The sequence below is a fragment of the Oryx dammah genome, unplaced genomic scaffold (assembly GCF_014754425.2).
Source record: "Oryx dammah isolate SB20612 unplaced genomic scaffold, SCBI_Odam_1.1 HiC_scaffold_25, whole genome shotgun sequence".
Lineage (NCBI taxonomy): Eukaryota > Metazoa > Chordata > Mammalia > Artiodactyla > Bovidae > Oryx > Oryx dammah.
The window spans coordinates 26,217,674-26,241,856 of record NW_024070209.1 but is presented as its reverse complement, the minus strand read 5'-3'; the positions used below and the strand labels follow the sequence as shown (position 1 = coordinate 26,241,856).

Sequence of the window (24,183 nt, the reverse complement as noted above, 5' to 3'; positions counted from 1 at the left end):
CTAGGTTCTACTGTATCTTTCAGTCAGGAACTATGGGGGCCCCGGGAAATGACAATGTCGTGGCAATGACGCAAAAGTCTGGCCCCACCACCAACGGCTTCAAACAAACCATGAATTTGCCACCAGGAGCAAAGCCTCCACCTGATTCAGAGCAAGCAGACTGTGAGCACGTGCAGCATCTCCAATGTACAGAAAACACCCACATTTTCCAACACACCTACACAGAACGATCGGGAGCTTCTCTTAATTCCTTCTATGACTATCCCCCCTCCCCAGCATATAACACAAATATCAGACTCACGGCTAGGAGTAGCAAGTAAAGGGTGAGAAAGGAGAACACACAAGAGAAGAGAGGAATTTCCCTGGCATTCCAGACGTTGGGACTTCACCTTCTAATAAGGGGGGTATGGGTTTGAACCCTGGTTGGGGAGCTAGGATTCCACATGCCTTGGGGCCAGAAAATCAGAATATAAACAGGAAAAGCAAGACTGTAACAAATTCAACAGATGACTTTAAAAATGGTCCACATTAAAAAAAATTTTTTTAATACATTAAAAAGATACACACATACAAATACTAAATTCATTCAATCATCAAATATTTTATTCACATCAAGCATTCACAGAGTGTGGCAACACATATAGGCCAAACAAATGTCCAAATATCCACAATTCTCTGTGGAAAGACTGTCCAAATCCACACTATTTTCCTAAAGACAGAAATACTCAGTTGAGCTTTTTGTGTGACTAATGCTTATTTAAGCAATTTATAAATATCACTATAGCCATAAGCTTGAGAAACACATTGAGTACCTTAGAAAAAGGGCTATGTAAAAAACACAAATCAGTATTACTACTGTATTATTGTGCAAAAAGCAGCACTTCTCAAAAAAGAGAAAAAGAACTGAAATAAAACCCACATTTGGTTTTAGACTATTAAAAGACAATGCATTCTTTCACCCCATCCTTGCTCCCTAAATCCCCACTCCATTAGACTGTCAACTACCTTTCAGAAACCCTAGAGAGCCCATTTTCCAGTGACCTTTAATCAGTCTTCTGAGACACAATCCACTGGACAGAATTCTTTTCCATTTGCCAAAGTTATTTTCTTGCACTTCAAGTTACCACTTTTAGTTTCAATTTCTACCATGAACTTTTAAAATTCATTGCTCGTCATTTTGGAGAAATGCTACCTTTAAGAAATATAGTAGAATAGGCATAAATTCCTGTGTGACTGTTTACTAAATATTAATTTTTAAGCAAGTTATTTTTATCTGAGTATCAGTTTCGTCGCCACCTGCAAAATTGTTCAGAAGACTAAATGGGAAGAATATTCACAAAGTCCCAAACACTGAAAGGGATGCAAAAAAAAAAAAAGGTAGCTATCTGAAAGAAGATAAAGAAGTACTATTCAGAATTTGCTGGGAGGAGGAAGGCTTGCTTAGCACATCCTCTGCTAAAACTTGAAAGCATCTAAATTAAGCACATCCCTTCAAATATAGAAAGTTGGGAGAAACTAGCAGGTTTATAACAAAGACATAAACTACCTTCTGGTATGAATACCTTGGTTAAGTATTAATACATGTTATGAATCTAGAAAGGATAATAGGGTTTATTTCGGTCTTTCCTCATGATGACAGCACCTTCTTTTATCAAAGAGAATCATTACAACTCCATAATTTTTTATTTCAAATAAAAATTTTTTAAGTGAATTAAAAAGAGATGTCTTCTAAATGTTCCTTCCATGGTAAATCGTAAGCAAATGCAGAGGACTCTGTTTATGGCTTAGGAGCATGTTTACCCAATACTGTGTCAAAAGAAAAAACTGCCCTGACAACTTGGAGCCAGGAAGTCGGACAATTGGAAACATATAGGCTCAGAAAACTACCATCTAGAGACCTAACCTACCCCTGGAAATCTTTCCTAACTACCCTCTAGAAGTCTTTCTAATGAAGCCTACACATAAACACACACACACACTGCAATTCTCAAGACAGCCTACGAGCCAAATCCAGACCAGTGTTGCATACTATCACCAGCTCCCCACTTTCATTGGGGCCTCCTACAGTCTCAACTGTTGGTTGCTCAGGTGTGTCTGACTCTTTTGCAACCCAACGGACTGTAGCCTGCCAGGCTCCTCTGTCCATGGAATTCTCCAAGCAAGAACACTGGAGTAGTTAGCATTCCCTTCTCCATGGGATCCTTATAGTCACAGGGCTGCTGACCATCACCTATGCCTGCTAACTGAACCTTAAAATTTATTTTTCAACAGAACTTATAAATTACCTATGCTCAAGCTCAATTTTCTTCCACTAACTGAGTTTTTAACCTCTTTATACTCCCACAACCTAATATAGGCCTAGAATGATTTGATCTTTGACTTCTTTCAAGTGTATTGGGGGAATTAACAGATTAATATCTAACAGTGATGTGAGTTCCTTGGACAAAAGCACTGTTTAAAAATAAAATACTTCATATTTTTTCAGTAGTAAAATTAATTGCTCCTTTTCCCACAGTATTATCCTAAGCAATTTGAGATTTTATCACAGCTTTCAGTCAAAACAAAAAAAATTATCACTCAATTTGGAAATTAAAGAGTATTCACTTTTTTCAAAATAAAAAGGACACTGCCTAATATAAGCCTAATACAATTTTAAAAAATTCAAATTCTAAAAAGTATAAAGAAAGTGATAATCATCCATAACTCCAATACCCCAACAAAACACTATGAACATTTAGACACAGTTCTATGCATACACCTTTTCATACTGCTCATGGGGTTCTCAAGGCAAGAATGCTGGAGTGGTCTGCCATTCCCTTCTCCAGTGGACCACGCTTAGTCTGGACATGACTTAGCGACTGAACAACAACAACTATGCATCCACATAACTCACTTTGAATTTTCACTTTCCTGCATTGGAGAAGGAAATGGCAACCCACTCCAGTCTTCTTGCCTGGAGAATCCCAGGGATGGGGCAGCCCGGTGGGCTGCCGTCTATGGGGTCGCACAGAGTCGGACACAACTGAAGCAACTTAGCAGCAGCAGCAGCAGCAGCTACTTCATTAGTATATATGTACTTTACAGAAATAGAATCATATTCCCTGTAGTAATTTTTTAACCTAATATGCTTTAAAGCCTTGTACAGCTACAAAATATTCCATTTCATGAAATATCCATAATTAACCAGTCATCTAAAATTAAAGATTTATTTTTTTCCAGTTATTCACTGTGCTATAATGAATTCCTTTACATTCCACCTTTACATTTTGGCTTCATTATTTCTTAGAAAAACAATTATTAATCAGATGATATGGGTACTAAAAATTATGAAGAATATTGCCAGACTGCCTCTAGAAAAGTAGAATCAATTTACCCTCCCACCAATGGTAGATGAGAATGCACATGTACCTGCAATTCACTGATTATTGTTTATCTTTGCTCATCTTCACCAATTTGATAATAATTCTCACTGTTTTAATTGCATTTCATTACTTCTTTACTAGTACAATAATCATTTGATGTCTTTATAGAGCATTGGCATTGTTTTTGTGAATTACTTTTTTCTAATTTTTACTATGCTTTGTCTTTTTCTTATAGATCTACAGCCTGCTTTTGCTATTTCTTTGTGGGAGCTCTTCACACAATAAAGAGAATACATCTTTGTCCGCGTATATGTCATAAATAATAATTATCAGTTTGTCATTTCTCTTTCAACTTTTTCGCTACTTTTTGAATAAAGTGACTTTAAATCTTTATTTAGTCAATCTATTTTTAAATTCATAGGACTTGGGTCACACTTAGAAAGGCCTTATTTATTTCAATATCTTAAAAGTATTCATCTGAAATATCTAGAAGTGTTTGAATTTGTTAATTAAATACTTAACTATCTTAAATTAATTTTGGTAATTACACAGTATAAAGGAAGAGATTTGATTTATTTTTTTCTAAATTCCTAGACAATACTATTTATTGAAGAATTCATCCTTTCCAATCCCACTGAAATTCCATCTTTATCACATAATAAATCACATATATTTTTGTCTTTCTGAAGTTTCTTTTCTAAAACACTGATTTACATATGTATTTCATATTACATATAATTTCATAATTTCATAATACATATTATTTCATATTACATATTATACTTTTCATAATGTGACTTTGCACTATGTTTTCATGTACAGAATAACGTAAAACATTAAAACACAAAAATATTTCCTATTTTGTGTTATTTTCCAATATCAAAGATATTGAAAAGGTCTTAGAATAAATGAGACATGATATTAGTATTAACAACAAAATACTAATACAAATATTACCTACAGTTTACACAGTATTTTCACATTACCTAATATTATGTTTACTACACTAAAAGGTAGTTATTGTTTCTTATTCAATTTTAAACAGTTAAGATCTGTTTAAAAACTTGCCTATAATCACACAGCAAGTAACTGGCAGGGCTAAAACCTCAGCTTCATAATTCCAGAATGCTTCCATGACCCCACTACGTTAAAAATAGAGCAATTACCCACAAAAGCCCAAAGTTCTCATTTTTTAATCAAACACTCTTACCAAGAATATATACATACACCTGATAAATGTATATATTCCACATACATAGATATAAACACAATATGCCTTTATTTGAATGAGGAAAAACTTTAAATCCAATCTCACACTCCTGAAGCTGAAATAATTCCACCAATAATTACAGACCTTAACTACATAACACAATAAAAATGAAAAAGAAAAACTAAAAATTTGGATTGTATTTCCTAAAAGACAGTCAACTTTGGTCTCCCAAATATAGATAGAAATTGGAAACATTTTGTGTTTCAACAAGAATCTTTGCTTAATTACTAACCCAAAATAGATGACTTTTGGATACATCACAAAACAGGTCCCACTATGAGACCCCGAGAAAGAACCAAGAAGCAGGAGACTGCAGCTGTGTGCATTAAAAGTCCAGGTTAGACCCAGGATTTGTTAAGGAGAAAAAAAAATCACCATTTTCACATGTAAGAATATACAAGGTAGAAAGTCTATAAATTTCTCTAGGTTGATGGCATGAGACAACCATCACAAAGTTCTGTTGTGTAGCTCAGCGAGAAGAAAAAAAATGGTTTCAAGAATAGCAGAAGGAATGTTACCAATACATTTCTCAAATTTAAGTGGCACTGTTGTGCTAGCCAGGACTCCTGATTCACAGTAGATTATTGCAATAATATACAGTAAATATTGACTTCCAAAGCCTTTAATGGCTTATACACATTATATTGTATATACTGTATCAATAAATTGTATGAGAAGTATTAATCATCTGTCCATATTGACAAAAGAACAACGTGATTAAAAAAGAGAGAGTTCAAATGAAGCAATTATATTCCCTGCACCGAAGACATTTTATAGATAGCAAACAGTCGTACTATATACTATGCAGTAAAATTTGGATTAAGGGCTGAAGAGAACCATTTTTTTTTAAAAAATCATTTCAGTGAGGAAAGAGATGAGGTGGAGAAAGAGAAAGTGCTTTCAGAAGAGATATGGCATGATGGGGTTTCTTTGATTGGAGGTCAGGGACTGGCTGGAAAGGAGGCTCAGCCTGCAGAGAAAACAGAAGCCAGAGATCTGCCACAGAATACTCTCTTGTGACCCAAAGTATCTGTGTGACATGTTACATGAAACACAAAAGAAGCCAGCACCTCGTCTGAAGTGAAGGATGCATCCTATACTTATCCCTAGGGAGCTTGATGGCATCTCTTTCCAGGAACAATGGATCAATAGCAGACATGATCTTTCCACAAAGTAGCTTTGATACTTTAAGAAGAAGTATGTTCTCAAGTACCAGGCTCCAAAGACAAAATATGTACACCTATCCCTAGTTAGAGGTAAGCAAAAAAGAAGTTTGACTTTCAAAATAATCTGTTTTTCACAACAGCAAATATAAGTATATAATAATAAGACTGGGGTCGTATCCTATAGAGCAATGAATTATTATGCAGAAAAGACTGTGTGAGATTCATTTTAATTTCTCTCTACAACATTCAAAGGAATGCAAATACTGAAAGGATATCTCAAAAACATTAAACACTTTGCAAGTCATACGGTCATACGTTTAAAATAATAGAGGCAAACATGAGGAATATTTTCTTTTCTAATATATCACCAAATAAGAAAATATCTAGAGGTTTCATTTATTTTCCAAAATTAAAGATTTCCAAATGTTTTTGATGAGAGTACAAACAACTTCAAGCAGTAAGACTGATCCTCTCCTCTTTGAAAATTTATAATGAATAAAAGCATTACTTGTTTTTGAAGTTAACTGGAAATTGAGATTAATGGTTCCAGTAAACACAAATATATTTTATATATATTCTCATATGTATGTTTTGTATAAACACGTACAGGGGGTTGTTAACTATAAAGTACTTTAATTAAATTATTTTTTTATTATCAGGAAGTTCTGTTAACCCAGAAACTAATTCCTGAATAAATGGATAATTCCACCTACTGGTTCTCTCCCAGTATCATATTAAAAACATTTTTTCCTCATCCCAAATATTCTTCAGCATGATAGTAGTGTTCTACCATGGTGATGATTTAGGAACTGTTTTTCCTGTATAGAAATGTCTCTAAAAAGATTAGCAAGACCAAAAGTATTCCTGTATTTAAAGCTAGAAGTATGAAAATTAAACTGATACTTACAATTAAAAAATGAACTAAACACATCAGTCAAGAAAATCTATTTATTAGTGAATTGCTGAATATAGTAAAAGTATAAGAAATAAATCAGAGATAAACGTTTAAACATACATTTTTCTTGTTTACTTTATGAAAGCTTAGGCTTACTATTCAAGTTATTTATTCCAATTATATTGAGCTGTGAGATAGACTTGTGATTGTAGCGCCCTCTGCTGGGCCTTCCTGTCACAAACTCAATCTAACATTGTGCCTGCTCAGAGGTCCAACTCTGCGACACCGTGGATTGTAGCCCACCAGGCTGTTATATCCGTGGAATGTTCCAGGCAAGAATACTGGAGTCAGTTGCCATTTCCTACCAGGGGATCGTCCCAATCCAGGGACTGAATCCATGCCTCCCGTGTCTCCTGCATGGGCAGGCAGATGCTTTAGCTCTGAGTCACCTGGGAAGCCCATAATGTCAGTACTACAGGACAATCAAATATTTGAGACATCAAGTGAAAAACCACTTTTTCAAAACTTGATCACTTTAAGCCTTGACAAACATTATATGAAAGTTATAATCAAGACTTACTTTATCAGGATTTCACCAATTTTACATTAAGTTGAAATATCATTATTGATTTTTCTTAAAGAATAATATAAATACTACAAAACATGCTTTAATAAGCTTTATTTTTATCACCTCTTCTATTAGAAGTTACTGAATTATTACTTAGGCTATACATTCAGGTTTTTAAGACCGTATTTATGACAAAACATTTTAGTAAATTACTATTTCTGTAATTTGATCTATTTTTCCCACCTTTACTTTTACAACATCAAGATAATCCTTGATAATACTATCTTCATTATTAGAAAAAAACTGCGAAGCTTTATAGGTACTCATCACTGTAACAACAGATTCATTTACTGAGTATCAACTATGAGGGATGTAGTATGTTATACACTTCAATACATTATATCCAGGTCTAAGAGATGAAAAAAACTGAGGCTCCTGGAAATAATATAAAATGGCTAGAGATTAATTTCAGAACCAAGAAACTAGGTGGTTCTAATTCCAAAGACTCAAGTCTTTCTACCAAACAATGGGCAGCAGTTGAAAAAAAAAAAACTTAACCATACAATATCTCCATTTGTCAATGCAACAACAACTTGAGGAGGAGGGTAGGTGCAGACAAGTTGATGGGAAAAAATGTTTGAGAAGTATATATATATTATTCATATACAAAACAATAGCTTAGACCTTAAGGAAAAAAAATTTTTTTTACTTAATGCTGCCAGCTAGTGGCCCTATTTCATACTGAGCCACTGGGAACAATACTTGATTTTCACATTACCAAACCAAAAATCCATATTCAGGACTTCCTGGCAGTCCACTGGTTAAGACTCTGCACTTCTGCTGCAGAGGTGCGGGTTCCACACCTGCTTGGGGAACTAAGATCCTGCATGTCATGTGGCATGGCCAAAAAACAAAAATTTTAATTCACATATAGCATTTCAGGCTGATGTTCCTAAATTACACATGCATAAGCCTGACCTGCTTGCCTGCTGGCTCAGATGGGAAAGAATCCACCTGCAATGCTAGAGACCTGGGTTGGGAAGATGCCCTGGAGGAGGTCATGGCAACCCACTCCAGTATTCTTGCCTGAAGGATTCCCATAGACAGAGGAGCCTGGCGGGCTACAGTCCATAGAGTCACAAAGAGTTGGACACAACTGAGCAACTAAACACAGCAAAGCCTGACTTAATGATATTTACATTATCAAAGAACTAAAGGAGAACGTCTCAACCACCATTAGCATTCCTTACCCAGACCCAACCAGTCCATCCTAAAGGAGATCAGTCCTGGGTGTTCACTGGAAGGACTGATGTTGAAGATGAAACTCCAATGGTTTGGCCACTTGATGTGAAGAGCTGACTCATGTGAAAAGACCCTGATGCTGGGAAAGATTGAGGGCAGGAGTATTGGCATCACCGACTCAGTGGACATGAGTTTCGGTTGGCTCCAGGAGTTGGTGATAGACAGGGAGCCCTGGAGTGCTGCGGTCCATGGGGTCGCAAAGAGTCGGACATGACTGAGCGACTGAACTGAACTGAACTGAACTGAACCCAGACCTTGCCTCAATCCCCAGTAAAAATATTGGGAAAGAATTCAGCCAGCATCAGCATATAAAAACTAAAAGGTATGCCTATCACTGTCCATAAAAAATAAAATTACACTATTTTAAATATTTTAGGATAATTTTAGGATATTTAGACTTCTTAGTGACAAAATACATAAATATTTTTCTCGGCAATCAAAAGCTTGCCATAATGTGGGCATAAGAACAAGATTATTGCCTGAGTATTGCTGGACATTATTCTATGCTGATCTAAAATGAGTACTTCTTGCTGAGTATGTTATTTTAGTTCATACAATAAGTGGTTACAGTTGTAAAATTTCTTTTGAGAAGAAAAGCACTTGAAGATAATTTTTACATTTAAAATGGTCATATTTCATTGATAATCCACTATCTTAAGGAAAATAGCCTATGCAGCACATAGAAAGAAGTACACAGCTTCTATCATGGTATATTGTTTAATATCATGATATAAAGATATTCTTGTTTGATTTCTCTCATTGTATGACATTATGATTATATGATTTTCTCAGTGGAGAAATCCATCATGATGTAATTAAAGGCTTAGATCAAAAGATAATATATTCTATAATATTATAATGAATAAAACAGAAATATTCTATTAAAGTATATTAGCAGCAAGGAAAAATGTTCTGGGTTTATTCTCCAGTGAAAGAGAGAATAAGCAAGAAGTGGAAATGCACACACCCAAAACACAGCAAAGAAGGGAGAGACAGCCCCTCTGTTGGACTGAATAACTGAAAAGGTCAAAATGGAAACAAGAAACAAAAGGGATAGTACTAGAGAATCCAGGGTTCCTTCTGTCCTACCTAGTTCAATCAAAATAGTTTATTTTACTACATCAGAATAATCCTTAATAATATTATCTTCATTATTAGAAAAAACTTAAATGCTTTAGAGGTACTCATCACAGGTAATAATAAAAAATTTCATTTACTGAGTATAAACTATGAGAATGTAGTACATTACACACTTTATATACATTATATTCAGTTCTAAGACATGAAAAAGAATGAGGGCCTGGAGACAATATAAATTGTTCAAGATTAATTTCAGAACCAAGATTCAAATGCAGGTGGGTCTTACACACACGAAACTGTCAAGTATAAAACCTGCCTTATAAAAACTGCCTTATCCCACTCAGTAGGTACATCTTATATGAGGCTTATTAGGCAGCTAAAAACAGCAGGAGTTTCTATGATACACCCACATACATATGCTAGTCAATAAACATTGAAAAAAAAACAATTAAAAATTGACTTTTAAAACACTAAAATTATTTCTATAAAGTAAGTATATAACTTACAGACATTTCCTGTATTGTCAAAGCTGGTAAGAACATCTTCAACATTCAAAGATCCACTATTATGCCTAGAAAGGAATAAAGCATTTTCTTTAATGACTCTGACATATTAACATTTATTAATTATTTAAAGCTGAGACCATGTATTGTGATATACTGAATACTAACAAACCTTTCCATGTTGTGTTTCTAAAGTATTTCTGCCCACTAGCTGCTGCTGCTGCTGCTGCTGCTAAATTGCTTCAGTCATGTCCAACTCTGTGCGACCCCATAGATGGCAGCCCACCAGGCTCCCCCGTCCCTGGGATTCTCCAGGCAAGAACACTGGAGTGGGTTGCCATTTCCTTCTCCAACGCATGAAAGTGAAAAGTGAAAGTGAAGTCACTCAGTCGTGTCCAACTCTCCTCAACCCCATAGACTGTAGCCTACCAGGCTCCTCCGTCCATGGGATTTTCCAGGCAAGAGTACTGGAGTGGGTTGCCATTTCCTTCTCCAGCTGCCCACTAGAGGGAGAAGGAAAAGAACAGACTAGTCTTTGGAATATTTAATGCAATGACATTTCTTGATGATTAATCTACATTTTAAAGTACTAATAATTATTTTATTAATTATAAAAGTGTGAGATAAATTATCTTTTCAGAGACAACAAAACTCCACACTTTGAGAATCTAAAATAAGTAATCGACCTCCATAACCACACTCTATGACACATAATTTCCTCTTTAATAGCCCAACAAATTCAGAACTTTAGTCACAAAGAACTAACCAACTTTCAAGTCTGCACATTCCATTTATAGGGAGTTCTATGTGTCAGGGGGCAAATGTTTTGTATCTTGCCCACTGATCTTAATTCTGTTCCTTTTCATCTCTCTTCACCTGATGGCCCTTTAAATATTTGATAACTGCTATTTTACTAACAGTTATAAAAGATACTATTCTTCATAAACAAATGAACCCAACTGTCAATAGGTCATTGAGTCTGAGTTACCTTTCCAGTGGTGATTTTAAAAAGTTGTTGCTAATACATCTACAATCTTCTACATGTTCCCCTATATAACTTACAGCTGTAGTTCTTTAGGATGCCAAAGCTTTGACTGTGTGGATCACAATAAACTGTGGAAAATTCTGAAAGAGATGGGAATACCAGACCACCTGACCTGCCTCTTGAGAAACCTATATGCAGGTCAGGAAGCAACAGTTAGAACTGGACATGGAACAATAGACTGGTTCCAAATAGGAAAAGGAGTACGTCAAGGCTGTATATTGTCACCCTGCTTATTTAACTTCTATGCAGAGTACATCATGAGAAACGCTGGACTGGAAGAAACATAAGCTGGAATCAAGACTGCCAGGAGAAATATCAATAGCCTCAGATATGCAGATGACACCACCCTTATGGCAGAAAGTGAAGAGGAGCTAAAAAGCCTCTTGATGAAAGTCAAAGAGGAGAGTGAAAAAGTTGGCTTAAAGCTCAAGATTCAGAAAACTAAGAAAGATCATGGCATCTGGTCCCATCACTTCATGGGAAGTAGATAGGGAAACAGTGGAAACAGTGTCAGACTTTATTTTGGGGGGCTCCAAAATCACTGCAGGTGGTGATTGCAGCCATGAAATTAAGACGCTTACTCCTTGGAAGGAAAGTTATAACCAACCTAGACAGCATATTGAAAAGCGGAGATATTACGTTGCCAACAAAGGTCCGTCTAGTCAAGGCTATGGTTCTTCCAGTGGTCATGTATGGATGTGAGAGTTGGACTGTGAAGAAGGCTGAGCACCGAAGAATTGATGCTTTTGAACTGTGGTGCTGGAGAAGACTCTTGAGAGTCCCTTGGACTGCAAGGAGATCCAACCAGTCCATCCTAAAGGAGATCAGTCCCGGGTGTTCACTGGAAGGACTGATGCTGAAGCTGAAACTCCAGTACTCTGGCCACCTGATGCGAAGAGTTGACTCATTGGAAAAGACCCTGATGCTGGGAGGGATTGGGGGCAGGAGGAGAAGGGGACGACAGAGGATGAGATGGCTGGATGGCATCACTGACTCAATGGACATGAGTTTGAGTGAACTCCAGGAGTTGGTGATGGACAGGGAGGCCTGGCGTGCTGTGATTCATGGGGTCGCAAAGAGTCGGACACGACTGAGCGACTGAACTGAACTGAACTGAATAGTTTACAATAAGCATTAATGATTCACAATAAAATTTATCAACACTACTTTGTCACAAAAACTTATCATGAATGATGCACACTGTTATGGACTGAGCTGTGCCCCCCGCCGCAAATTCATATGCTGAAGCCCTAACCATCCCTCATCCCTCAGAAGGGCCTTCAAAGAGGTAATCAGGTTAAAATTGGGTCATTAGGGTGAGCCCTAATGCAAAACGACTGTTGTCCTTACACAAAATGGAGATTAGCACACACAGAGTCAACAAGGCATGTGCACAGAAGGACAACCATGGGAAGAGGCAGCAAGAGCGCAGCCACATGCACGTCGAGGAGGCCTTGGATGAAACCAAGCCTGCAACACCTAGATCTAAGGCTCCCAGACTCCAAACTGTGAGCAAATAAACCCGCTGTTAAAGCCATCCAAACTGCAGTGTTTTGTTCTGGGAGCCCTAGAGAGCTAATAGATACAGTAAGAATATACATGTCAACTGCAATACCCTTCTCAGAAGAACTTTTTATTTCTATCGCAGAGACCTAGTTCTTTCAAAGAGTGATGAAGGGAGAATGCAGAAAGTTATCTGCAATTACTATTGGCCTCAACAGTATCATAACCTAAGGCAATGAAGCTATCAACCACAAATCCAACTTTCATCACTGGTACGAAGATTCTGAATCTTCTCTGTGGATGCAAGATTCTAGAAGAGGTTATTTACGCTAACATGGAAAAAAACCATAGCACACATGTCAAGAGAAAAAAGAACAAAGCATTTAACATCTAAAACACAAGATGAAGCTATTAAAACGACCAGCAATACAGTACAGAGCTCACAATTTTTTTCCTAAAGATCAAAGCAATATATAGCTTCCTCAAGGAAAAACTGCCCATAATCCTATCATACAGAGATAACCACAGTTAACAGTTTGGTTTATAGCCTTCAAATCTTATGCTACGTTCACAGACCTGTCATTAAATAGCAGAGCACATTGTCCATACTATTTTGCAATTTGTACTTTTTTCATTTAACATATTATAAAGTCTCTCACATTATTAAGTATTCTCCTGCAACATGATTTTAATGGCTGACAAGTAGTCCAGTAAATAATTGCACCACAATTTGCTGAACCAACATCTTATGTTGGATTTTTAGATTATGCCCACTATTGCGCTTTACGCATATTACTTCAACAAACATCCTTGTAGAAATAGCATTGAGATCTTTTCTGATTATTTCCTTAGGATAAATACCTAAAAGAGCAACTGCTTTACGGTCTAGTTTTAATAAAGAGATTTTCTCATGCACTTTGTCTCTCTCTCTCTCTATCAGGATGAAATAAACATTTGAAAAGAAATCTGAGACAAGAGTGAAAAAAAAAAGGTACATATATTTTGCAACAAGTTAAATATTTCTAAACAGCAGAAACTGGGATAATTAAGGTAAAATACATGTTTAAAAGTTAAAGGCAGTATTCAAAACAGAAAGTGACACAAAACTCATCTTCTTGAAAGCCAAGAACAGAAAGCCAAGAATCCTTATTTGTTGAAGCCAAGAACAGAAAGTAAACTCTGTGACATTAAATCAAATCAGCAATGGGGAAACAGGAGAACTAATCCCATACCTCTAAAAACTTACAAGAAGAAAAGCAATTATCTATGAAGTTGAGAAACCCTAAAAGATGGCATCTCATTAAAGAAAAAGGTCAACAATCATTGTCCTCAATGGTATAAAGATTAGTGCTAATTGTAAGAAAACTACCATGGACACAGTGTGGTAAATATTCAGTTTGATTATTTCAAGTTTCCTTTCCTTTGCTCCAAACCCAAGGATTGTTCTTTGTACAGAATCATCTACCTTATTCAGGCTTCCCTGGTGGCTCAGGAGTGCAGAAGCCACCTGCTAACGCAGGAAATGTAGGTTCAAGACCTGGGTCAGGAAGATGACCAGGAAAAAGAAATGGCAACCCTGAAAAACTCCATGCACACAGAAGTCTGGCAGGCTATAGTCTATAGGATTGCAAAGAGTCAGACACGACTTAGCAATTGAACAACAACAATAATATCTACTTTATTCAAGTGTCAACTCTATAAGATCTTGTCTACCCTTAATCTTTCAACTGTTTACCTAAGCAGGTAAACAGTTTTGCTTGGATAATGTGGTTGGACAGTAATAGCTACTGTATTGGAACTTCTCAACTTCTCAAGAAGGAAGGGAACTTCTCAAACTTCAATATTTCCATTACACTGATAATTAATGTTATATAATGATGACAACTTTTTGCTAACATAGCCAACATATAAAAAGTTCACTCCATGTTTCTCCTAAATTCCAAAGCTTTAATTTGTTTCCTAGGTCTTTAACCACAAAAAAGAAATGATAATTATGTGACATGATAGGGGTGTTAGCTAACAGTATGGTGCTAATCATTTTGCAATAGATAAGTGATTGAAGTCAACAGTATATATATTAAATTTATACAATGGTATATGTCAATTATATCTCAATAAAGCTGAAAGAAAATTTACCAGTAGCCAGTTTCTTCCTCTGAAAGTCAACCAACCTTTTTTACAAGCACCTAAAGCTATGCTAGAGAAGGCAATAGCAACCTACTCCAGTACTCTTGCCTGGAAAATCCCATGGACAGAGGAGCCTGGCAGGCTGCAGTCCATGGTGTCACTAAGAGTCGGACATGACTGAGTGACTGCACTTTCACTTTTCACTTTCATGCATTGGAGAAGGAAATGGCAACCCAGTCCAGTGTTCTTGCCTGGAGAATCCCAGGGACAGGGAAGCCTGGTGGGCTGCCGTCTATGGGGTCCCACAGAGTCGGACACGACTGAAGCAACTTAGCAGTAGCAGCAGCAAAGCTATGCTAGAACTAAGGACCTTTGATTTTTTCCCAGGAATGGCCCATGGAGTAAGAAATAAGGAGCAAGTCACTAGGGCAATTAATTATTTGAAGAGTAAAAAAAAAAAAGCTACCAGAGAAAAATTTGAAGCCTACCTGTGGCTCAGATGGTAAAGAAACCACCTGCAATGCAGAAGACGTGGGTTCAATCCCTGATTTGGGAAGATCTCCTGGAGAAGGGAATGGCAACCCGCTCCAGTACTCTTTCCTGGAGAATTCCATGGACAGAGGAGCCTGATGGGCTACAGTCCATGGGGTTTCAAAGAGTCAGACATGACTGAACAACTTTCACTCATAAAGGTACAAGAGATTGAAACTAGAGGTTAAAAGTAAATGAGGGCTAAATATGGCACCATAACACACAAACAAAAATTAAAAAGAAAATAGATACATTGAACTTGAACAAAACTGAAAACTATACACCAAAGGACACTATCAAGAAAGTGAAAGATAAACCACAAGATGAGACAAATTATTTGCAAATCACACATCTGATATGGTTCAAGTATCCAGAATATATAAAGAACTCTCACAATTCAACAACAGAGAAAAACAACTTTAATAAAAATGGGCAAAGGACTTGAAGAGACATTTCTGCAAATAAGATATACAAATGGCCAATGAGCACACGAAAAAACATAAAACATACTTAGTCACTGGGGGACTACAAATCAAAACAACAGTAAGATATCATTTCACACTAGAATGGTAATAATAAAAATAATAATAATATAGGAAAAATCATAGAAGCTTGCATGCATGGGGAGAAACTAGAACTCTCTTATATTCCTAGTAGGTAAAATGGCACAGCCACTGCAGAAAACAATTTGGCCATTCTTAAAAAAGTTAAAAAAAGAATTATTATATGACCCAGTAATCTTGCCCCTGAGGACACACCTATGAGATTTATAAAGTTATATATTCACATATAATCTTGCCCCTCAGGACACACCTAAGAGAATTAAAAAATTGTATATCCACATAAAAACTTCTACATGAATGTTTATAGCATTATTTTTCTCTACTTTTTTTTAAAAAATTATTTTATTTCTGGCTATGCCGGGTCTTCATTGCTGCACGTAAGCTTTCTCTAGTTGTGGCGGGCAATCTTTTCATTGTGGTGGTTTCTGTTGTTACAGAGCATGGGATGTAGGCATGCGGGCTTCAGTAGTTGGGTATATGGGTTCAGTACTTGTGGTTCACAGGCTGTAGAGTGTGGGCTCACTGGTTGTGGTACATGGCCTAAGTTGCTCTGAATCATGTGGGCTCTCAGTTCCCTGACTAAGCCTGAGTTCCCTGCACTGGCAGGCAGATTCTTAACCACTGGATCACCAAGTAAGTCTCTCAGCAGCATTATTCATAATAGCCAAAAAGTAGAAATTACCCAAATGTTCATCAACTGATGAATGGACCGACAAAAGATGGTATTGTCCATACACTGGAATATTATTCAGCCATAAAAAAGGAATGGAGTATTGATATATGCTGTTAACATAGATTAATCAAAACACATTATGTTAAGTGAAAGAAGCCAAACATAAAAGGGCATATATTATATGATTCTACTTATATAAAATGTCCAGAATAGGCAAATCTATATAGATAGAAAGTTGATAAGTGGTTTCCAAGAGGAAGAGGAAGGAGTAAGATGGAGAGTTACTAGTAATAAGAATGGGGCTTCATTTCATGGTGATGAAAAATGTTTGAAATTAGAGAGTGGTGATGTTTCCACAACATTGTAAATGTACTAAAAACCACTAATTGCACAATTCAAAGCGGTTAAAATTACTTTTTAACTTGATTACAAAAAAAAAGTGGTCCCCCAAAATTAGAAAAAGTAAGCCAGAGAATGGAATGGGCTTCATAAGAACAAAGATTTTCAGAAAGACAAGGTTTAAAAAAACATGATTCTAGATGCAACTTACTTTGGAGCTCTTTCAAAAATAAATGGCTAAAGCCTTATTTTTTCAGTCTTACATCTACCAGTTAGAGGAAACTAGATTTGTACATTATTTGTACATTAAAATATGAACACTTAAAAAATATCAAGGGAACATTTTGATTTATTGAAACTCTGATTATATGTATATGCAAGCAAACTATATAATCATGATTGGAGATTAAAATAATCTAGAAAATTAGATTCTAATTGGCCCATATCTGTGATTTAAGCTTCATGAAAACATGACCCAATGAATTACTTTCTATATACACGGCATCACATTTTGAAGGTGCTATAAAGTTCCTTCTGCAGTTTGTTGTGATCCACACAGACAAAGGCTTTTGCAAAGTCAATGAAGCAGAAGTAGATTTTTTTTGGAATTCCCTTGCTTTCTTGACAAGCCAACTAATGTTGGCAATTTGATCTCTGGTTCCTCTGCCTTTTCTAAATCCAGCTTGTACACCTGGAAGTTCTCAGTTCACACACTGTTGAAGCCTAGCTTGAAGAAGGATTTTGACCCCAATCTTACCAGCATGTGAAATGGGTGCAACTGTCTCATGGTTTGAACATTCTTCGGCCCAATACTCTCACTTTCTTTGGGATTGGAATGAAAACTGACCTTTTCCAGTCCTGTGGCCACTGCTGAGTGTTTCCAAATTTACTAACATAATGAGTGCAGCACTTTTAACAGCAATTTGCTGAAGCTGAAGCTCTAGTATCTTGGCCACCTGATTCAAAGAGCTGACTCATTGGAAAAGATCCCAATACTGGGAAAGATTGAAGGTAAAAGGGGAAGGAGATGGCAGAGGATGAGATGGTTAGCTAGCATCACCGACTCAATGGACATGAATCTGAGCAAACGCCAGGAGTAGTGAAGGACAGGGAAGCCTGGCTGCAGGCTGCAGGCCACAGGGCTGCGAAGAGTCAGACACAACTTAGCTACTGAACACAACATATACATAAAGTTCCTTCTAAAATACAAAATAAAATACAAGAGAACAAAAGCTGTTTTAATAGTCACCCCTGCTGTTAATATTACTAACACTAAAACTGTACTTTTTAAATATAAATTCAGTATCCACACTTGCCTCAGTTGCCAATCTTGCCAAGTTTTAAAGGGGTACCTATGATACCCTACATGTATAAGGACAATCTGTCACATATATAATTTCATAAGCAAACCATTCCATCCCAGGTTTTTATTTACTGAACACTCACAGGGTACGTGTGCTTCCCTGGTGGCTCAGCTGGTGAAGAATCTGCCTGCAATGCAGAGAGCCTGGTTCAATTCCTAAGTCAGGGAGACCCCCTGGAGATGGCAATGGCAATGATTTGCTTGTGAAATTATATGTGTGACAGATCTCAATCCCTTCATCTGTAAAATAAATACAAGACTGCCTTACAAGAGGCAGGATGTGCAGAAGTTAAAAGTTCAAGCTGTGACTATCATTCTATGTTACTGACAAGATAGCTGAGGGAAGGGTCCATGGAACTCCTTGTATACTTTTACAACTTCCTAAGAGTCTGTAATTAATTCAAAACAAAATTTTTTTAAGTACAGGTGAGAAATCAGACCACCAGTGTTTGAATAGGGTCACAATCGATTATTGGCTGTGTGACCTCAATCAATTTACTTATATTCTCTTCTGTAAAATGAAGATAAAAACAGCATTTACCCATAAGATGCTGTGTGAATTAAATAAGCTAGTACATATAAACCACTCCCAAAAGTGCTTGTCACGAGGCCCGACACTCAACTGTCAGCCATTATTAATGTTGCTATGATTATATATTTTTATTCTAAGATCATAATTCAGCTCTAGAATTCTATATGTTTACTGATGTGGAGAGATACCAGCTAGTTTGAAAAAAAGAGAAAAAATCTTGGCAGCCATTGTGCCAAACTTCTAGCTCAGCCATCTGTCTTCTTTCTATAAAGAATCTTTCTATAGGATTTAGTGTAATATTTACATAAAAATATTTATTCTTTCAAAAACGGTTATATCACAAAGAGCCACACTGCTGGAGAAGAGTCTTGCTTCTACATCAAGGTCATCTCCACCAAGTGTTCTCCAAGTGGAGAACAATGTCTTATTTTGAAAGCTCCTAAGAACAGAAGAATTCACATTTTCTCTGGCTAAGTCTTACCAGGGCCTTGAAGATGTCAGGAAGTTATTCTTGGCACAGTTCACACTTACTGCCTCTTATCACGGTGGAGGCAGAGATAAGTTTTAGAACTTTATAGCTTACTGTTTCTCCTTCTCTTTAATATCCTTATAGACTCTATCTTCCAATTGTTTAATTATCTTCATTCCTGCTTCACAGAGTTATTGGAAGGAGTACATGAATTAGAATACATCAAAGCACCTGGTGCTATACCTGGCATACAGTAAGTATTTAATACACTTTTCTTTCCTTCCTAATCAAGGACTAAGCTAATCACCTCCATCACAAATGCCAGGCAACTGAAGTGTTCTAATTCAAATTTCAGAATGAATATACACAAACCCCAAAGTTTTTATCCCTATTTAGAGTTTTCAGTAAAGCAATATTATGAATCCAAATCCTAGCGGTACTTCCCTGACCACCCTAATCAATTTTTACCCAAATCCTAAACATTTAGCTGTTACGGTATCTTTCAAAGCTTAGATATCTTAAACTAAAATAGTTCAAGAAACATATACTATAAATAGACATCCTTTGTGAAAACATTTTTCTTAAAATTATTCCTAAACTCACCTAAACTGTATTCAGACATATTTCCACTTAAAATGCTTTTTGCTCTTTCTACAATTACTGTAAATGTGCTTCTCCCTTCCTTTCAAAATGTGCAATCTTGTCAAAAAAGGCAGATTTTATAAAAATCAAACACCTGAAGTAATGTTGTAACATGCTAGACTATAACTGTGAGAGAAAAATTAATTCTGCAAAAATGGTATCTTAACTCTCTTCACTTTTTTCTAATGATTTTTAAAACCAGAACAGTCTGTATGCTTTTCACAATATCACTGTTTTCAACTGAATTTTCTTCTCCTATTTTTAAGATTCTTCTGAAAGTGACAAAATATGAATAGGAAAAATACCAAAGCTTGATTTTTCAAATAACTACTACTTGAAGAGTAGTTTGGAAAAAGTCTGTTTTCACTTTCAGCCTCAAGAAGAACTTGGCTTTTTTTCATATCAAATGTTATGAGAGAACAGTTAAATGAACTCTTTGCTTTGAATTTTATCTCCAAATGCCAATATATTACTTAGAATTTTTTTTCTTTAGTTCTGAGAACATAGCAAGACCCAGTTAAAGCAATATTTCCAAACACAAAGTTATAAAACCTAAATTCTGATAAAGACTGCTTGCAAACTCAATAGAATGAACAATTCGATTCTTAGTAGATTGTTTTTCTTTTACAAGAGAAAAATGCTTTAAAAAAATCTTAACTGAAATGATGTTTACCTTACGAAAATACTGTATTCAGGATAGAAGATGCTTGTATATTGGACCCAGGCACCAGCTTCCTCTTCAGTTTCCCTTTTTTTGACTTCTGTTACTGAAAACAGATTAAATGATTCAAATCTTCTTACAGATATATGTCGTAGACAGTCATCCAGTTGTTTTTGTTTCAGAACCTTTAAAATAAAACCAAATATTGTGGTCACAAATATTATATAAATACGATGTTCAATGTTTAAGAGGTAAGGGGACTTTCATTTCTGATAATGGCAGATAATTCAGATCAAAGTCTTACTGAAAACAACTAGAAAAGATGCAGAAAACATTTTAAAACACTACTCAAAGGCATCAGAGAACAAGGACGATACTGAAGATCTACCAGTCTAATATCTAACAAGGTAAATCTAGTGAGAAGAGTCTGGCTTTTGTGACCACTCTTCTTGTGAGACATTCAATTCCAAAAGGAAGGTCTGAGAAGACAAGCAGCACCTTCAACAGTTTGTAGAATTAGGGGGTAAAAGTTGAATTTCAAAGCATACTACCTAGTCAGGAGCAGGTATGTTATTCTGAGCCTGTGTGTGTGTGTGTGTGTGTGTGTGCACGTGCACACGTGTATACGTAGACAGGAGCAGTATGTTATTCTAAGCCGTGTGTGTGTTAAGATAAATCAAATAAGTAATTTTGTTGGTGTCATTGCAAACTGGGTTCTTAAGTAAGAGAGAAAGGCAATACAGCTGTTAAGACTAATGAGGTTAAGCAAAAACACTGTAGCTCTGGATCTGAATGAAGTATAATACAAATTAATGATGTATTTCATTTTTTAAAACTATACATGTATTACCTACATCCGACCACTGAAAAGGTCTAAAACCAATGCCCAAACTAGCAGCAATGAACTCACTTAATGCACATACTGCTGTCTCTAAATGACAATTTTTATTAAAACAAAGTAAGGGGAATTCCCTAGTAGTCCAGTAGCTGGGACTCCCAGCTTTCACTGCCAAGGACATGGGTTTAATAATTCCTGGTTAAGGAACCAAGATGCTTCCCTGGTGGTTCCGATAGTAAACAATCTGTCTGCAATGCGGGAGATCTGGGTTCAATCCCTGCATTGGGAAGATCCCCTGGAGGAGAGCATGACAACACACTCAGCATTCTTTCTTGCCTGGAGAATCCCCATGGACAGAGGAGCCTAGTGGGCTATAGTCCATGGGGTTGCAAAGAGTCAGACATGACTGAGCGACTAAACATACAAGGAACTAAGATAAGGCAGGCAAGCTGAGGAAGAATAGCAGGAATTACACAAGATAAGCCTAGAACATCATGCACACAAGAAGACAAGAAAGCCTTACAGAATTAGGGGTTATAGCAAAAGGATTCCAGAGACAATAGGAAAAGGGTCCATTGGCCAAAGAGGGGATACTGTGAATATTAACACAGAAAATAAATGTAATTAAACTGAAACACATGAGTTCATAATGGTAATTTTTAAATGCCTCACTGCTGACCACTGAAGAATGCAAAGAACCAACTTATTTTGAAAACTAGTAATTGAAGAGAAAGAATCAAGATTCATCTGTTTTTCCTATATAAACTGTAACTGAGAGTATCCAAATGGAAGAGGGGAAGTTTTTCTTTAAATGAATAGCCCAAGTAATAAATGAAGAAAGAACAACAGAACATCACCATTTTCAACTCCCTCATGAATTCATGAACCAAGGTAATCATGATAAAGAAATGACCACATGTCCCCGTGACTACTGATGAAATTTCACACCACCATTATCTTGACCAACTAAACAAAACAAAAAATATCAAATCTGAGTTTCATCAAATCTCTAATGGGAAATAGGAAATGCAGGGGTAGAGGAACTCACTGATCAAGTGCAATTAGCAAAATTCAACTTATGGGAAACTCTACAAAACACCCAGTTTCTTCTAAAATAGACAGCAAGGGCTGGAAAAGAGACATGTCAAGGGAATATTTATTAATAGATTAAAAAGACTTAAACATATCAACAATAACAATATTTGGAATTTAATTTGGATCCTGTTTTCAAAAAAATTAAACTGTAAAAAAAATTAGGATACAATGGAGAAAATTTGGAAACTGACCAGATCATCAAAGAATTATTCTGCATAGGATTTGGCATTGCAATTATTTTTTAATGTTATCTTGTATAAGTACATACTGAAATAGTTATAGAAAAATGTTATCTGAGATTATCTGTTATCTCAGTTGTTATCTGAAAATGTTATCTCAGTTATCTGAGATTCACTTCAAAATAATCTGGTGAAGAGTTGCATAATGAGAGATTAGAAATGAATTGAAGTACTCCAGAGTTAAAAATAGTTGACGCTTATAGAAGCCTTCCTCAGTAATCAATGCAAAGAAATAGAGGAAAACAATAGAATGGGAAAGACTAGAGATCTCTTCAAGAAAACAAGAGCTATCAAGGGAACGTTTCATGCAAAGATGGACTCAATAAAGGACAGAAATGGTATGGACCTAACAGAAGCAGAAGATATTAAGAAGAGGTGACAAGAATACACAGAAGAACTGTACAAAAAAGATCTTCACGACCCAGATAATCACGATGGTGTGATCACTCACCTAGAGCCAGACATCCTGGAATGTGAAGTCAAGTGGGCCTTAGGAAGCATCACTACGAACAAAGCTAGTGCAGGTGATGGAATTCCAGCTGAGCTATTTCAAATCCTAAATGATGATGCTGTGAAAGTACTGCACTCAATATGCCAACAAATTTGGAAAACTCAGCAGTGGCCATAGGACTGGAAAAGGTCAGTTTTCATTCCAATCCCAAAGAAAGACAATGCCAAAGAATGCTCAAACTACCACAGAATTGCACTCATCTCACATGCTAGCAAAGTAATGCTAAAAATTCTCCAAGCCAGGCTTCAACAGTACATGAACCATGAACTTCCAGATGTTCAAGCTGGATTTAGAAAAGGCAGAGGAACCAGAGATCAAATTGCCAACATCCGTTGGGTCACTGAAAAAGCAAGAGAGTTCCAAAAAGTCACCTACTTCTGCTTTAGACTATGCCAAAGCCTTTGACTGTGTGGATCACAACAAACTGTAGAAAATTCTTAAAGAGATGAGAATACCAGACCACCTGACCTGCCTTCTAAGAAATCTATATGCAGGTCAAGAAGCAACAATTAGAACTGGACATGGAACAACAGACTGGTTCCAAATTATGAAAGGAGTACATCAAGGCTGTATATTGTCACCCTGCTTATTTAACTTCTATGCAGAGTACGTTATGAGAAATGCTGGGCTGGAGGAAGCACAAGCTGGAATCAAGACTGCCAGGAGAAATATCAGTAACCTCAGACATGCAGATGACACCACTCTTAGGGCAGAAAGCAAAGAATTAAAGAGCCTCTTGATGAAAGTGAAAGAGGAGAGTGAAAAAGTTGGCTTAAAACTCAACATTCAAAAAACTAAGATCATGGCATCAGGTCCCATCACTTCATGGCAAATAGATGGGGAAATAATGGAAACAATGACAGACTTTTTTTTTTTTTTTGGCTCCAAAATCACTGCAAATGGTGA

General features: G+C 36.4%; 1 protein-coding gene across 1 annotated transcript in view; it reads right to left on the bottom strand.

Moving 5' to 3' along the window:
• The window catches only part of CAMKMT (calmodulin-lysine N-methyltransferase), a 426,241-nt gene that overhangs the window by 390,737 nt on the left and 11,321 nt on the right, over nt 1–24,183 (bottom strand). Inside the window, exons 2-3 of the mRNA XM_040224729.1 lie at nt 20,607–20,779; nt 10,150–10,214 (exon numbers count right to left, since the gene is read on the bottom strand). Coding sequence (XP_040080663.1) covers nt 10,150–10,214; nt 20,607–20,779 — 238 coding nt within the window. The remainder of the gene's footprint in view (nt 1–10,149; nt 10,215–20,606; nt 20,780–24,183) is intronic.